General features: G+C 39.0%; 1 protein-coding gene across 2 annotated transcripts; it reads left to right on the top strand.

Annotated features, from left to right (window-relative positions):
- The first annotated feature begins 418 nt into the window (after positions 1 to 418).
- On the top strand, positions 419 to 3,335 carry LOC133834830 (uncharacterized protein At4g37920). 2 transcript variants are annotated; one of them, XM_062264584.1, is made up of 7 exons: positions 419 to 626; positions 752 to 964; positions 1,483 to 1,910; positions 1,997 to 2,165; positions 2,254 to 2,498; positions 2,653 to 2,840; positions 2,966 to 3,335. In XM_062264584.1, exons 2-7 carry the CDS (start codon positions 820 to 822, stop codon positions 3,123 to 3,125), a joined length of 1,335 nt encoding a protein of 444 aa, XP_062120568.1. In that variant the 5' UTR covers positions 419 to 626; positions 752 to 819; the 3' UTR covers positions 3,126 to 3,335. The 2 variants fall into 2 exon arrangements, with proteins under 2 accessions (XP_062120568.1, XP_062120567.1); XM_062264583.1 differs by having other exon boundaries at positions 419 to 964.
- The last annotated feature ends 14,921 nt before the right edge of the window (positions 3,336 to 18,256 follow it).

The following is an 18,256-nucleotide window of genomic DNA, read 5'->3' as shown; positions in this document are numbered from 1 at the left end:
CAGTATTTTAATTTATTAGAATTTTTCAAAAGTCTATAAGAGATTTGTTATACAATAAACAATAAACACTATCCTGAAATAAAAAATTATAGTCAAAATAGCTTTACGTATCCATATAAAATATATATTGTACGATCAAAATAAATCATTACATCATAATCTTTCTAAAAAATTATTTAAAAATATATATTTTTTAATAATTATAAAAGATTGGCAGGCGGATCTATATTTTATAGTTCTATAAATAAAACTTAACAGAGTTCCTTGTATCTAGCATTAAGAAAAACAATGGTTATTAAATTAACAAGTAATCAGACGAGAAAACAAAAAGTATTTAAGAAAATACGTATTTATCTTTTTTTATTTTTTGCAGTAACAAAAAGTATTTAAAAAGAAAATACATATTTATCATTTTGAAAACCCTCAAGTCTTCTGAAGTCTAAACCAGTACACACACGCACGCCTCCTCTGTCTCTCTCTTTCCCTCACGCCGGTATTCTCTGACCCCTTCCTCACGACCATCGGCGTCGACTGGAAATGAAGCGTGAAAGTTGAGCCGCTGAAGCACACACCACGACCACGCCACCCTCCCCGTTCCTCTCCCTGTCTGCGTTTCTCTTTCGCCGGTGAGAAGCAAGAACCCTCAGACCTCCGTTTGTGTCTCTGTCTTTATCTCCGTTGTAAATTTATTCGTTGAGGTGATTAAACCGACGCCGTTTCGTGAGACCTTATTATTCTCTTGTGGGTGTAGAAGAAGAGGATAAAAGCCCGTCACTCTAGTCGACAGGGAAAATTCTCGTCACAGTTGATAAGATAACAATGGAGGTTTCTTCTGCGATTTTACAGCCTTCATGTTTCTTCTTATCACGAGCTCCTAAAGCTCCCATGAGTCCCCGCATGCTTTCTCCTTCTTTGCTCGGGAACTCCGCTCCAAGCGCTTCTTTCTATTCCATAAGCTTGAAAGGTATCATCTTCAGAAATTTTACACTCTTTATCCATGTTCGGTTGCCCAAAACTAATTAGAATTTGTCTTATTTGCTTGAAAATGTGTTAGGAGCTTCTGATAAAACCATTTTATCTAATTGTTTTGTTGCTTTGTGATTTTCAATTTCTTATGTTTAGCTGGTGGGGCTATTTTTTTAGGTTTTCAGCTTAGGCTATACTGTGAATGAGTATTTTGATAAAAAAAAATTCTACTTCCAGTGAGATAAACAATATTTTAGGGAATTGTGTGATATGAGATTTATAAAGGAAAACAAAATTTGATTATCATTGTTATGTTTTGATACCCTAGACTCGTGCCATTACTGATTGAATACATCTTCCTAGAAATATTTGAAGAGTACCCTTAATTTATGCTCTCTGTTAAAATTTATGTGACAACGGTTTGGAAAAGACATTAAAAAAAAGGAAAGAAATGAGACATAGTTGAATGCATTTATTTATTTTTTATTGCAAAGTATAACTGTTGTGTAATGCTAGGTACTCATTCTCTAGCTAAACCAATCAAGCTAGGACATTCCAAGTCCTTTTTTGCTTGTGCTGTTGCTGATGACACAAGTCACACAACCAAAGCGATGCCAAGTAATTGTAGTGGAGAAAAGGCATCAGTTTCCGATTCTTTTGATTCCTCATCAGTTCAAAAAATAAGAAATGATGAAGATGAAGAAGAAAAATGTAGTGTTGGGAGTTTGGATGACCAGAAAATGATTCGAGTCTGTGACAAGCTGATTGAGGTTTTCTTAGTAGACAAACCCACTCCAACTGACTGGAGAAGGTTATTAGCTTTTAGTAAGGAATGGGACAGCATCCGGCCACATTTCTACAGGAGATGTCAAGAGCGAGCAGATAGTGGAGATAATCATGGGATGAAGCATAAAATACTTAGGCTATGCCGGAAACTTAAAGAGGTGGAGGATCAATATATCTCTTAGTTCCTTGCTTGTTTAGATTTGTTGTGATGGTGCATCAGAATTTAGCTAATACTCTTGTACAGGTTGATGAAGATGTTCAAAGACACAATGAACTTCTCAGAGTAATTAGATTAGCACCTTCAGAATTAAGTGATATTGTTGCTAGGCGTCGCAAAGATTTCACAAAAGAATTTTTTGTTCATCTTCACACAGTAGCTGAATCCTATTATGACAATGAAACAAAGCAAAGTGGTGAGATTTTTTATTTGCACCATTACTCGGATCTGCTACCATAGATCAATAGATTTGATGTGAGTAACCTTTTCTGTTTCCGTTGCAGTTTTAGCAGAGCTTGGGAATACATGCTTGGCTGCAGTACAAGCTTATGATGCTGCAAATGAAAGCATTGAAGCACTGAACAATGCAGAGCTGAAATTACAAGATATTATCAACTCTCCTTCTGTAGATGCTGCTTGTAGGAAGATAGACAATTTAGCTGCAAAAAATCAGCTTGACTCAGCATTGGTGTTGATGATCACAAAAGCTTGGTCAGCAGCCAAGGAGTCAAACATGATGAAAGACGAGGTAGGTAATCGTAGCTTGCTCAGATGTTTGACTAACATTTTATTCACACACGTATTAAGGTTCATATAAAGTGTAATTTGCCAAGATATATGCAAGATATGAATTTATTTGGTATTAAACTACTGCTGGATGTTTTTTTTTCCCATTTGGTTAGGTTAAAGACGTTTTATATCACTTGTATATGACTGCAAGAGGTAATCTTCAAAGGCTGGTGCCGAAGGAGATTCGAATATTGAAGTATCTTCTAACAATTGAGGATCCTGACGAGAGATTATCTACATTGAATGATGCTTTTACTCCAGGAGAAGAACTTGAAGGAAAGGATATTGACTGCTTGTACACGTATGAATGAATTTAAAAACTTAGTATTCTTATGTTATTGAAGGGTATTATATTGTGTAGTTAAGCAGCTGCAACCTTTATTATTCCTAGTTTTACAATTTTATTTGGTGTTGACATTTTAATAGGACGCCAGAGCAACTTCATACCTGGATTAAGGCTATCATTGATGCATATCATTTGAGCAGTGAAGGCACTCTCATTAGAGAAGCTAGGGACCTGATGAATCCAAAGATCATTCAGAAACTCGAGGAGTTAAAATGGGTGGTGGAGAATAAGTTCATGTGACAGATATCTTATACCACTTGTATATATGTCCAACATTTCCCATCAAATAATGGTATAGTGATTCTAGACCCAAGATAAGATCATATGCCTAGTATTCAAGATATTAAGTCACTGATCATAGTTGATTAGGTGCATAAAAGCTACATTGGATTTTTAAGTGTGGAGTTTTGTCTCAGAAATTTTGATATATATTGGCAAATTTTTGGGGGAGCTTGTCAACCATAAAGCTTAATTTAGAATCTTTCATACTTGAAATATTGTAATGCAATGTATAGTGGGTAGGATATTATTTGGGGTGCTTTTATATTCACTTTCTTTTTTCTCTCTGCACCCTTTTTTAAATAATGAATTTTTTATCTTCACACTTTTAATAGCTCTTTAGTGGTCTTGAACCCCAACCGGTCCAGACCAAATCATTTACGACCAGTGTTGGCAGTCCGGACTGTATAGGTTAATCTGGTCTGGTCACTGTTGCACCATTCTCACCGACGGTCCAAACCAGACCCGACCATTTCAGGATTTTTTTTATACAAATATATTATATATATATATATACATATTTATCATTTTAAAAATCCTAAGCTACCTAAAGTCTAAACCAGTACATGCTTCCTCGGCTCTCTTTCCCTCACTCACTCTCTCTCACACACGTGTCTCTTGGCTCTCTCTCCCTCGCGCCGATACTCTCTAGTTCCTTCCTCATGGCCATCGGCGTCGACTGCAAATGAAGCGTGAAGTCGCTGGAGCACACATCACGACCACGCCACCCTCCCCGTCCCTCTCCCTGTATGTGTATCACTTCCCCTGGCAAGAAGCAATAACCCTCAGACCTCCATTTGTGTCTCTGTCTTCCTCTCCATTTGTCTGTGAGGTATAGTTTTTTTTTTTAGATTTCAATTTTAATAATAATTGAACATTTTAAATATAATCAATATATATTTTTTTGTTTGTAATTTTTGTATATATTTTTTTGATTGTTTTGGCTCATGATCATGGCTTTTGCTTATTTTTTTATTTGATTCTTGTGAAAAGATATGATATTGATTGTATAAATTTTGATCATTTCGTAAGATTGTAGCTCTTTTGAGTTAGTTTAGTTGTTTTTGCTATTGGTTATTTTGTTGTGTTGTGGGTTTTATGGGGTTCATTTAGGGCAATAAGGTTGTATATAACCTATTTTTAAGCTATGTTTTTAAATTTACAATGCAATTGTTTTTAAAATTTTGCTTACCTTGTTTATTTCTTCCTCATCGTTTGCGATATTCTATTAATTGATTTACCAAGAATGGTTGGCTTGTTTGGTTGGATATCTGGTGCAGTTAAACTAGAAGCCAAGATGAAATGGTTTTAACATTTCTGTTAGAACTTGGTAGTAGTAATTGTCTAATTAAAATATAGTATTTTCTTGTTATGTTTACTGTGAAAATCTGATATCTGATATATGTTTTAGTCTAAACTTGCTCAGTACAGTTAAGAGAAATTTGTTGTTGAGAGAATCTTTGTTTTTATGCACACTTAAGGTGAGTATAAGTTTTATTAACATTAGTTGAGATGTGTTGGTGCTTATTTCTCAGCAAGGTTTTCTGACTGTGTTAGAGCATGGAAACTTGGTGCTCTCTTTGTAATTTCCCTTTCCATGTCTATGTCCATGCTTCTGTGTCCATGCACCTGTCCTTGTCTCTGTTCTTTCTGTCATTTTTGTTTAAACTTTTCTGGTTTGCTGCCTCGATGAGAAGAGGCTAGATACTTGGTGTGAAGGTAATCTCTTACAGGAGACTGTTAAAAGAGGTATATTTTCTTCTTTCTCTAATGCGAATGGTTTATATTTTTGGTCATTTGTAATGCTGCAGATTATATTTCTTTGATAATTTCTATCTTTTTAAATTGAGGGAGATCAAAGTGAGATATATGTGATTTTTGCTGCCTTGAGCTTATTTGAGATGGTGTTCAAGTATTTGTTATGTTATCAAATGTTGTTTCTGTTATTATTTTTCTTCTCTGTGTGAATACATGTTTTTTATGTACACATAAATGATCTAGTTGATTTGGCTAGCGAAAGAATTTGACTATGCATTGGGCTCCGAAAATTTTCTATATATATGTTCTATGAATACAAATTTCGATTAATGAGCTAAAAAGTTCAAGTGAAGACAATTATATTACAAGATTAGGTTTGCAGAGTTTATGAGTTGCACACTGATAGGAACTGAGCTATCCAAATTAGTATTAAGCAGTTTAGGAACAAATGCAAAGAATTAAAATAGGAAACTGATGTTTGTATTTCAGTAATAACCAGGAATTCCGAGAGCCTGGACCCTCCCTGTAAGAGATACAATCTCACTCAATCACTAACTGTTTACAAAATGAAATCAGTCTCTTATTTATACATAGCCTCTATGATAAAAGGTGCACCTAAGTACTACCCAAACAAAGCCCGCATAACAGAATTAGAGAGTGGTATCCACTACAGCTCCCTCCACATGAGATTTCTTGTGCCTCCTAGCATAGACGTATGTTAAGGGAGGTCTATCAATACTGCCGGCCTGCAGTTTCACCTTGTCCTCAAGGTGGAATTGTGGAAATTGCTGCTGAATGACAGCAAAGTCTTCCCAAGTAGCTTCATATTCTGGTAAGTGTTTCCATTTGATGAGAGCCTGGGGACTAGTCTTGTGCGTCCCAGGGCAGATAGCCAGCAGCGATTCGGGTTCTAAGAGCCACTCCAAATCCGCGGTGAGGCCCGGAGGAAGGGATGAAGCTTGCTGTTGTGGACCTAAAGCTGCCCGTAAACAGGAAACATGGAAAACCGGGTGAATGGATGCGTGTGGTGGCAGTTGCAAGTGATAAGCCGTGGCACCCACACAGGCCAACGCTGGGAAGGGACCAAAGAACCGAGGGGACAGCTTTTCATTTGGTCATTTAGCAATGGTGCGCTGCCTGCAAGGACAGAGCTTCACATAAACCATGTCACCCACTTGAAAATGAACATCACGGCGCTTTCGGTCAGCTTGTGCTTTCTTTTTCTGCTGCGCGCGAAGTAAATTCTGTTTCAGCAGTAGGAGGACTTCATCACGGTCACGAAGTTCTTGGTCCACTACAGACACCTTGGCGCTAGCTGGATCGAAACGAAGTAGCGGTGGGGGGTCTCGATGGTGTACAACTCGAAAGGGAGTCATTCCAATGGAGGTATGATGCGAAGTATTGTACCAGTATTCAGACCAAGGTAGCCACTTCACCCACTGGTTGGGTTTGGCACTTACAAAGCAGCGTAAATAAGTTTCTAGGCAGCGGTTGACCACTTCGGTTTGGCCATCGGATTGCGGGTGGTAGGCCGTGCCATGCTGCAAAGAGGTTCCTTGTAACCGAAATAGTTCCTTCCAAACACAAGCTGAGGAAGATCTTATCCCTGTCCGAGACAATGGAACGAGGGATCCCATGGAGTTTCACTACCTCGCGAACGAATACTTTTGCCACCGTTAAGGCCGAGAAGGGGTGACGCAGAGGAATGAAATGGCTGTATTTGGAAAGACGATCCACCACAACCAAGATAGAATCAAATCCTTTCGATAGTGGAAGGCCTTCGATGAAGTTCATTGAGATGTCCTCCCAAACTTGCTCGGGAATCGGCAATGGTTGTAAGAGCCCAGCTGGAGATTGCGCCAATTACTTACTCCGCTGGCACACCGAACACTCAACAACAAATTTTTCCACATCACGGCGCATGCCACGCCAATAAAAGTCCGCTGCCAGTCGCTGGAATGTCTTGAAAACCCTGGAGTGTCCACCCATGTTACTGCTATCGTAGTCCTGCAGGAGCATTGGAATAAATGGGGAGGAGGCAGGCAACACTAAACGGCCTCTAAACTTGAGACATCCATGGACCAAGGAGTAGCCGCCACAATCCTGACCAATTGATAGTTCATGCAATACCTTAGAGAGGGCTGGGTCAGTGGCGATGTGGGCCTGTAGGTCTGGAATAGAGAGGATATTCGACACTGTTATGGCAGCAAGTGAGGCAGTAGGGTCAACTCGAGACAGAGCATCAGTTGCTCGATTCTCCTCTATTCTCCCCTCCAGGTTTGTACTGTATATCGAAGTTGTACCCCAGAATTTTTGTAAGCCATTTTTGTTGGTCCATAGCCACTAGACGTTGCTCCAGGAGGTATTTTAAACTTCGTTGATCAGTACGGACTACAAACCGTCGGCCCAAAAGGTATGGACGTCATTTTTGAATTGCCAACACGATGGCCATTAATTCCCGCTCATAAATGGATTTCAGGCGTGCTCGGGGTGATAAAACGCGGCTGAAATAGGCCACAGGGCGCCCCATTTGCATCAGAACAACCCCTAAACCCATTCTAGAAGCATCGGCCTCTACAACAAAAGGAATGCTGAAGTCGGGCAGCGCTAGAACAGGGACAGAGCACATAGCTAGCTTTAACTGTTCAAACCCAGCTTGAGCTTCAGGAGACCAACGGAATGCATCTTTCTTCAATTGATCAGTAAGTGGTCGGGCAATATTACCATAATCTTGTACAAATTTACGGTAATAGTCAGTGAGACCCAAGAATCCTCTCAAGTCCTTGATATTTCGTGGAATCGGCCATTTCATCATAGCCTCAATTTTGCTTGGGTCGGCAGCTACTCCTTCTGCTGAAATCACATGACCAAGATATTCCACTTGGGGCTGGGCAAAGATGCACTTCTTTCGGTTGGCGTACAGCTTGTGGTCCCGTAAGCGCTGCAAAACTAACCCCAAATGGGTTAAATGGGTCTCCAATGACGGGCTATAAACAAGAATATTGTCAAAAAAGACCAGCACACAATTTCTCGAAAAATCTTTGAATATGTCATTCATAAGAGCTTGAAAAGTGACTGGCGCGTTTGTGAGTCCGAACGGCATAACTAAGAATTCGTAGTGTCCCTCATGAGTGCGAAAGGCGGTTTTCTCAACATCATGGGCAGACATGTGAATTTGATGGTACCCGGGCTTTAAATCCAACTTCGAGAAGACTGTTGCGCCGTGGAGCTCATCCAGCAGTTCATCGATGACGGGGATAGGGAATTTGTCAGCCACTGTTTCCCGGTTTAGGGCCCGGTAATCTACGCAAAACCGCCAGCTGCCATCTTTCTTTTTGACCAACAACATCGGGCTTGAAAAAGGGCTGGTACTAGGTTGAATGATGCCCACTTGAAACATGTCCCGCACCATTTGTTCAATCGCATCCTTTTGCATGTGGGCATATCGGTATGGTCTGACCGAGATAGGTTCCGTTCCTGGCTTCAACGTGATGGAATGCTCCCGAGCTCGAACGGGAGGAAGTCCTGGAGGCATCTCGAAAACATCTACATATTGTGTAAGCAGTTGAATTACAGGTGGGAGAAGCGATTGGGTGCTAGTTTCGGCCTCAGTGGCCATGGCTTCGAATTGGACCCAATAACCTTCAGCCCCTCTTTCCACTGTGAGGACCATGGCTTTTAAGGATATTGGAGACTTACACAAACTGGGATCCCCCTGTAAAGTTATCCAAGAACCAGCCACTTCGAATTTCATAACCATAGTCCGCCAATTGACTTGCATATTGCCGAGGGTCTCCAACCATTTGATGCCCAAAATGACATATGCCCCCCTGAGTTCTAGAGGGAGGAAATCAGTAACGACTCGAATAGCTCCCAAATTGAGTTCCACCTGAGCGCAGATTCCTTCCGTTCGAACCTTGCGACCCGTACCCAACAACACCCCATAACACGTGGTCGCTGTGATTGGAAGGTTGGCAGCGGTCACAACGTCCATAGACACAAAGTTATGAGTAGCGCCACTGTCAATGAGGACCGTTACCTGCTAGTGCCCAATCTGTCCCGCTAGCTTCATCGTATGTGCGGAAGTAATCCCAATAAGCGAGTTCAGAGAGAGAGTGGCCAATGTTTCGTCGGAAGCAATGGTTTCCCCGGACTCCGGTGACAGGGGAAGGTTCTCCTCGGCGGGCTCAGTGTCGTCGTCATCTGAAGTGAGCACGATTTGGAGAAGCTTTTGCTCACAATCATGTCCTGGATGAAACTTCTTATCACATTTAAAGCAGACCCCTCGTGCTCGTTTGTCTTGGTATTCGGTCTTCGACAGCCGGCGGTAGGCAGGGGCACTTGAAGGACGGTTGCTGCTTGCCTTGGAAGCGGTCGTGACCAAGGATGCTGTCGAAGAATGCATTGGCTTAGGCTGCGATCCTGACGGAAGGGTACGTGCGATGTAAGGGAGATAATTGGGTAGGGTGGGGAGAATGGGGCTCAGATTCGGCTTTGAGTGGGTGGGCCTGGTGGTTGGGCTCAAGGTGAGTAAGTGGTGGCCTTCCTCCACTCGTTGGGCCGTCTCCATAATTTGGGCCAATCCTTTGGGCTGGAGGATGTGAAGGGCAGCCTTAACATCGTCTTTGAGGCCTTTCATGAAGGACCCTTCGAGGATGTGGTCGGGCACATCTGGAACACGGGAAGCCAGTACCTCCCACCGGACGCGGTAATCCTTCACGGTGTCGGTCTGGACTGCGGACAAGAACTCTTCGGACAGGGAACCCACAGGAACAGCCCGAAACCGGAGAAGAACCAAATGCTTCAACATACTCCAGGACGTGATTGGTCGATGCTGGTTTTCCCATTGGAACCAGGACAACGCGTCGCCCTCGAAACCCACAATTGTCGTCTCTAGCATCATCGCTTCCATCATCTTCGAGAGTAGAAAATAACGCTCGACACGGTAAATCCATCCATCGGGGTTCTCCCCGTTGAACAAGGGAATTTCCATCCTAGGTGGACGGAAATCTTGGCTGAGTGTCGGATCGGCGTAAAACGATCCTAATTGAATCGGAGGAATAGTCGGGGGTATACACTGGGGCACGGATTGGGGGATCACCGGTCGCGGAGCTGTGGGTGAATGGTGCGAAGCTGGCTGGGCACCTACTGAGTTGGGTTCGCCGATGGACGACGCATGGCCCTCAACGGCGCGTCGTTGGCGGTCTGCACTGGTCGCCACTGCGTCTGGCGGAAGCCGAGCTGGGGGAAGCAACATCTGAGAGAGTTGGGTCGCCATGGTGTCCATGTGTTTAGACATGGCTGTGTCGAGGTGCTTGGCGACAGATTGTTCAATCAAAGACTGAAGTTCCTCTTGAAGCTTACTGAATCCTTCATTGAGCTTCAAAACATCCAGATGGAGATCCGAGACTTCGGCACCCACTCGTTCTTCGATCGACTCGACCGTCGCATCCTTCTTGGGCCCCATGAACGAATGCTCTGATACCAATTTGATAGGAACTGAGCTATCCAAATTGGTATTAAGCAGTTTAGGAACAAATGCAAAGAATTAAAATAGGAAACTGATGTTTGTATTTCAGTAATAACCAGGAATTCCGAGAGCCTGGACCCTCCTGTAAGAGATACAATCTCACTCAATCACTAACTGTTTACAAAATGAAATCAGTCTCTTGTTTATACATAGCCTCTATGATAAAAGGTGCACCTAAGTACTACCCAAACAAAGCCCGTATAACAGAATTAGAGAGTGGTATCCACTACAGCTCCCTCCACATGAGACTTCTTGTGCCTCCTAGCATAGACGTATGTTAAGGGAGGTCTATCACACACTTTCAGATTTATCTATTTTTGAAAATAAAACCATTTACCAAGTCACACTAGACTTTAGAGCATGTGATTTATGAGACTAGCATGCGTAATAGGCTTTAATTTTTGTGTCTTAGTCTTAGAATTTTCTTTTGCATAATTCTTGTGATCATGTGAGTGATTTTTGTGTTGATCTGTATGGTGAAGAGCATTTTTTCCTGCTCAAAATTGTCTGATATACTTAATTTTGCAGATTGCTTTATCTTGCTGGTGCTCTTATAGCTGGAGTCTTTGGTTTCGTAGTATACTTATTTGGTATAATGTATATATATACCTTCTCTAAAGACTTGAATTTTTTATTATTTTATTGATTAGATTATTTTTATTATCAGTTTATCACAATAAAATAGGATTAGGATTCCACTTGTTCTGATTTGTGTTACTATTAATATTAATGTTATTGGACAGGAGAGCATGACACTCATTAAAGAAAGCAAAAGTACCTTTTTTTTTGGGAAAAATCTTGTCAGTTTGTGAAGCTCGGTACGCTTGAAATAGGAGCATAATGGATTTACCCTTTGACCATTAAAAAACGGGTCTATATTTCTCTTAAAGAAGTCTTAAAAAAGTATAAACATATTTGAAGACTGATTTCACTTTAATTAACCACTGGAATGGACTTTTAACTAGTTGTGCATATGAGATGAGACAGATTTTTTTACCTATTTTATAAAGGTTAGGTTTTTATTGTATGTAGGATATAACTAATTTTGAATTATGTGTTATCTTTAGAGAATGTTATTATTATTATTAATATTAATTGGTTGTCTTTTTTTGTGAAAATGGAAGATGTATTACAAAATAAATAAACTTAGGTAAAAAATGGAACAATTATAAAATTCAAACCGTGGTTCTAAACCAAACTAATTCGTTCTTAACTTGATTGGTTTGGTTTGATCATTTAATCTTGTTTGATTTTGAACTTTCAAAAAATCGTTATACTTGTTGTTTTCGGAAAAAAATGAAAATCTAGGCAAAATCAATACATCAACAGCCATTTTACAATTATTACACCACAATCTACAAATGATCTAAAATTTACAAATTTCGAACCTGTTGTGGGGATATTCTGGTTACTTTTTGAACCACCAATCGTTGAATATTCATCTCATTGTTTCCAAAATTTTCACATATGTTATAGATTTAAAAAATGAATATTGTTCTAATGAAAACACAACCTCCTGTAAGCAATAGTAGAATATAGATAAATAAAGGAAATGCAAATCACACGAATATAGGTCATATGCAGTTCAACCTGTTGATCCTCAGGAAGTTTGTCCACGGCTCTTAAGTCCACTTTATTATCTTGAATACCAATCGACTCATGAACCATAGCCTACAAAACGAATGTAATAAATGAGCTTGACTAAATTACTAATTTGCAGGAAAACTCATTGATTCAGTCATCGCACTCCTACGGGAAGAAGTAAAAATTAAAAAAACAACTCTCATATGTTAGCCAAACTAAAAGCTCGACAATATGAATACGAGATACGTCCATTGATTCAACAATGGTGTTACCGGGTCGTTGTTAGAGTGAATGAAATATAAGCATATGAACAATTCTACACATTTAGGCGGAGTTAATATATGTAGACTGAACATATACGAAGATGATCAAAATATGTGTACCTCAAGCCATTGTTATTGACAATCTCGATCTAGAAGCTTTAGATCTACAAAAGGAAAGAAACTGAAATTAGAACGAGTACACAAGCTTTCAAGCTCTCACTAACTCTTTAGATGGAGTTACTGAATGAGCAGTGACCTTGGGGACTGGTACTCTATATTTATAGAGTGAGACCTACCATCAGAGTCTCTACCACGATTACAGATGTTGAGATATTCTCTCAACTTAATTGAGATATTCCCTCCATTTAGTTAGGAAATTCAAATTGGGTTTAACAGATAAATGTTGACCAGTAACTTTGATATATTAAATGAATAAAAAATCAATTAGTTGTAACAAATTGATTTTTAATATACATCGTAAAAAATATTCTAACATTCTCCTACTTGGTTAGCATTTAATGTATTACTTAATCCCAATGATTATCCTTGTTAGATAATAAGCACATGAATCATGACTATAGGTCCTCTTTTATGGCTAGTATCATCTTCCATGTATAACATAACAATGTACTTTATGTGGCTATGTACTTAAACGAATAAACCTCATGTTTATTCACGTCCTATGAAGATAAAATTTTCTCAAATAAAATTAAGATGCGCATAAATATGAGAAAATATCAAAATAAGAGTATCATTGATAATAACTTTAGTTTGTACAATAAATTTACATAAAGGAACCAAGTCCCATTTTCACTACATGATCTTTGAATTTATGAGGTGCCAAGCCTTTCATCATTAGATCAACAATCATCAATTTAGTGCTAATGTGTTGAATGACCATTTTATTATCTTTAATACGTTCTCTCACGGCTAAATACTTTATGTCGATGTGCTTGCTTCGAATACCACTTTTGTTGTTCTTAGCTATGAATACATCAGCTAAATTGTTACAGAACATTCTCAATGGCCTAGATATGGAATCTACAACTCTAAGGCCTGAAATGAACTCTTTAGCCATACACCATGCGATGTAGCCTCAAAACACGAAACGAACTTGACTTCCATAGTAGAAGTAGTAGTCAAGGTCTGTTTGTTACTCCTCCATGATATAACTCCACCGGAAAACACAAACACGTAACCAGAGGTTGATTTATGTGAATCAGTACAACCTGCAAAGTCTGAATATGAGTAGCCAACTACTTCTAGGTTGTCGGTTCGTCTGAACATGAGTTTGTAATCCTTAGTACCTTGAAGGTACCTCATAACTTTCTTTGCAGCTTTCCAGTGGTCTAACCCCGGGTTACTCTGAGATCTTCCTAACATTCCGACAACAACGACAATGTTGGGTCTTGTGCACACTTGAGCATACATTAAGCTTCCAACAGCAGAAGCATATGGGATGTTCTTCATTTCTTCATTTTCAAAATCATTCTTTAGATACTTGCTCAAATTTAATTTATCATCCTTAACAATAGGAGCAACACTTGGTGAACAATCTTTCATCTGAAATCTCTCTAAAACTTTGTTAATGTAGGCTTCTTGAGATAGACCTAAGATACCTTTGAATCTATCTCGATGGATCTTAATGCCAATGACATAAGATGTATCACCCATATCCTTCATCTCAAAGTTCTTTGAGAGAAATTGCTTTACCTCATATAGCATGCCCTTATCATTGGTTGCAAGAAGAATATCGTCCACATATAAAACAAGAAAACAAATCTTACTCCCATTGGCCTTCTAGTATATACATTGATCCATGACATTATCTCGAAATCCAAAAGGAGATATGACATCATGGAATTTTAAATACTATTGGTGGGACGCTTGTTTTAAACCATAAATGGACTTGTTAAGTTTACACACCAAATGCTCGCCATCACTAGAGGAGAATCCTTTGTAGGATCTCATATATATAAGTCTATATGCATGCTCCCTTTTGTACAAAATAACATACAATAGAAAATATAAATACATGCATAGAAGTGATTTTCATATACAAAGATTCATAAATACAATAATAAAACCATTAGAGTACTTACGAGATGCGTAGCGGAACAATGACTACACCTTTTGGATTCCCTAATCTTTTGTCCTTGTTGAATGATAGGTATTGCAAGGAATCCAAATCGCTTTGAAACAAGACCACAGTCTTCCAAGTCTTTCTCTAAAACAACTTAGTGTTTGTATGGGTAAGTCTCAACACATGAGAAGAGATTTCCTAGAGAGAAAACTAAGAGAGAGTGGGCAACTAGATATAGAATATTAGTAGTGAATTTTTACCTTGTCAAATTCAACTTTTTTTTAATGCATTCTATAACACTAGTATATATAGGAAATTAGATAGGACGTAAAATATGTTTTAGTTACCCATTTTGTTTAATTATTTAATAATTATAATTAATTAAATATTTGTCAAAATCAACCAATTATAATTTTGACCTTTATTTAATTCATTTTATTAATATTAATACCAATTTATCAATATTAACAAAATTGTCCCAATTGGCTATAATACTCTCTTTTTGAGACTTTGCAATAAAACCTCAAAGTTTCTTCTATTTCTTTTCTCACAAAATATCAATAAATATTTTAACATTATTTATTTTCATTGACCTAGTCAATGTGATATTTTTATATTTAATAATTGAATAATTATTCAAGACTACTAGATTCATTTTGATAAGAGATGACATGGGGAACATCGATCCATGAACTCAAGCTCCAATAAGTTACTGTAACGACCCAAAATCGCTAATGAAGCTTAAGGGTCTTGATTACTGTGCCAGGAGGGCAATAATGGATTTAATGTGATTTAAATGTGTAATTATGTGATTAATAATATTTATATGATAATTGATGATAATATGAAATATATATGAGATATATGTGAGAACCACATTATTATGTGGATAAATCTGCAGCCGGCAACTCGAGGCGATCCTAGGGCTAGATAGCGAGAAAAGTCGCAACGGGGCATTATAATTGACTTTGGACAAGTCAGGGGTATTTTAGGTATCGGGTAATGATTTTGACTATCGGGTTATGAAAATAAATAATTGGAGATATAATTGAGGTTAGGATGTTTAAGCAGGAATACTGGGGAATTTTACTATTTTGCCCTTGGGGACATTTCCGGTACCCCGAGCTTTGGGATTAGTCTGATAACTTAAGGATAGACTTAAGGAATATGTTAGAAAACAGTAGACACAAGTTTAAACCGACCTTTCTCTCCTTCTCTCTCTTAGTAAAGGAAAAACCCTGATTTTCAAGGGGAATTAACTGAAACTTGGGGGAATTGAAGGACTGAACCAGAGGATTAGCTCAAGGAACCAATCAAGGACTGAATTAGAGCCAAGGTAAGCATTTATTTTCGTTCTGTGGTTAGGAACTTTAAGAAAAATGGCTGAGTTTTTAACAGTTGTAATTTTGATATTCAAGGTGGAGTTTGAGGTTTGAAACTTTGAAGATAGGTCAGGGGATTCTTGGAGGAACGATTCTACAACTGAGGTAAGTTTCAATTCAAAGTTTGATGGTTGAATTTTAGTATTTCCATGGGTGGTTTTGAGTTTTTAGGTTTGAAATCTCAGAAATCGGAATTGGGATTTTGGTGAGTGTTAGGCTGGATTTTTGGTGGAATTGTGTTGTTTAAATCATTCTAATGTTGTTGTTATTAATTGGTTTTGAGTTGGGAGCTTTGGGATGGCTTAAGGTGAGGTTTAGAGATTGAAAATGGTGGATTTTTCTGGGTTCAAAGGGTCGGGCCGCGGCATGGTTCTTGGTGAGCCGCGGCCCTTCGAAGCTGATGCATGCTGAGGAAGGAGGGCGGGCCGCGACATGGTCTAAGCAATGCTGTGACCCTTACCTATTTTTGTGCCTTAGGAGGGCTCTGTTTGGGGCCATGCCGCGACATGGATGGCCTATGCTGGGGCCCTTAAGGGATTTTGAGATTTTAGGCTTGGGAATTTAACCTAGGGTGCTTGGGATTGAATCTTTTACCATATTTGGTGAAGTTCAATGTTCCGGGGACTAGAACTTGGTTTAGAAACTCATTTAAGATTGTTAATGGTAGGTGCTAAGCTAGGGCTCGGGGATCGGATCGGATCGCGCTCAAGGAGTATCGCCTGTAACTAGTTCATCTAGAAACCAAAGGTAAGAAAACTACACCCGGTTGAATATTTGAACGGGACTAAGGGCTCCCCGATATATATGATTGAAAGAATGGTATTATGCCATGTAAATTGTAAACCAACGGCCTAAGCGTGAAATGGTTAACTTGTGCAATTGGCACGGCTCGGACACTGGTATCCGAGGACAGCTTATTATGCACTGAGCTCAGTTTAAGCGGGCCGGAGTCAGTGGGTTAAACAGAGGGTGCGGTGCGGCCTAAGATGTCGGTCCTAGTATTTGTGTTAGCTGATTATTATATTTGGCTATGAATGTGATTAATGAGATTGTTGAATAATCTAAGTATAGATGAGGTTATTTGTACCTTGAAGTATGCTTATATGCTATGGATTGAATATTTGAACATGCTTATTAGAATATTTGTTTGATAATATTGTATATGCTGTGTATGTTGTTTTCTTGCTGGGCCTTGGCTCACAGGTGCTGCGTGGTACATGTAAAGGCAAGGGCAAGATTGATCAACCCTGATTGGAGAGCTCTACAGGGTGAATGTACATGTCAGGCCGCTCAGCCGCCACGGTTGAGGAGATTACAAGGACGAGAGGACCAGAACCTTGTATTTTTCCTTAGTATGGCTAATGTTTACTCTTAACCGTTGAATTTTGTAAATCAACTTTAAAACTTTGTACTTTTGGGGATCCCTTCTGTAAATTGTTTATAATTTATAAAATGTATCTTTTGAGGCCAAAATGTCTTTTAGCCCTAGAACACTTTAACTAATGACACGATTTGATTAAATGACTTGATTAGCAAGTCTCACACCTTTATAAACACACAGTGTAGCGATCTTGGCTATCCAGGGCGTTACAGTTACCGTGAGTTTATTTATAAAAAATAATCTCACTACCTTATTAATTCCTCGTAACTCCACTATAAACTTAGAATTGCACTCTTGAATTCATAGAACGTTCTACACCAAATGTAAATACGTTATCCATTGTTAAAATCATAACCGTCATTCAATCCTCTATAAATGATCTACTAATGAGACGGGTGAAAATTACCATTTGACCCCTCGTTGATAATTTATCCTAAACTCCCATTAAGTTCCTTGTATATGATATTTACGTAAATTTAATTACAGAAACGAGTACTCTATCATTTAACACTAGAACCAAGCTATAAGGAAATTATCGTTTCACTTTTTAAACAGAAGTTATAGATTTCATATCTATGATAAATACTCCCATTCAATTATACTACCAAATCTCCAAAATGTAAGTATGAGCTAGTTCGTAGGGTAAGCTGGTAACGAACTGTAACACCCTGGATAGCCAAGACCGCTACACTGTGTACTTATAAAGGTGCAAGACTTGCTAATCAAGTCATTAGCTTTAAAACGTGTCACTAAACATGTATGTGCTAGGGTTAAAAAGATTTTGGTCCCAAAAGTTTCATTTTATATAATAAAACTGTTATATACACGGGATCCCAAAAGAAACAAAGTTAAAAGAAGGTTTACAGACTCCCAAAAGTACATAAATAATCATTAGCCATACTAAGGCAAAATAGACAGTCTTTGGGTCTCGCGTCCCTGCCTAAACCTCAACCGTGGCAGCTGAGCAGCTGGCCATGTACATTCCACTCGCTGAGCTCTCCAATCAAGGCTGATCCAACTTGCCCTTGCCTTTACCTGCACCACGTAGCACCCGTGAGCCAAGGCCCAGCAAGAAACATGAAATGCAACACAATCAATGATATCAAATATT

Source organism: Humulus lupulus, chromosome 5 (genome assembly GCF_963169125.1).
Source record: "Humulus lupulus chromosome 5, drHumLupu1.1, whole genome shotgun sequence".
Lineage (NCBI taxonomy): Eukaryota > Viridiplantae > Streptophyta > Magnoliopsida > Rosales > Cannabaceae > Humulus > Humulus lupulus.
The sequence above is the reverse complement of the archived record's forward strand: the minus strand, read 5'-3'. Positions and strand labels throughout refer to the sequence as shown.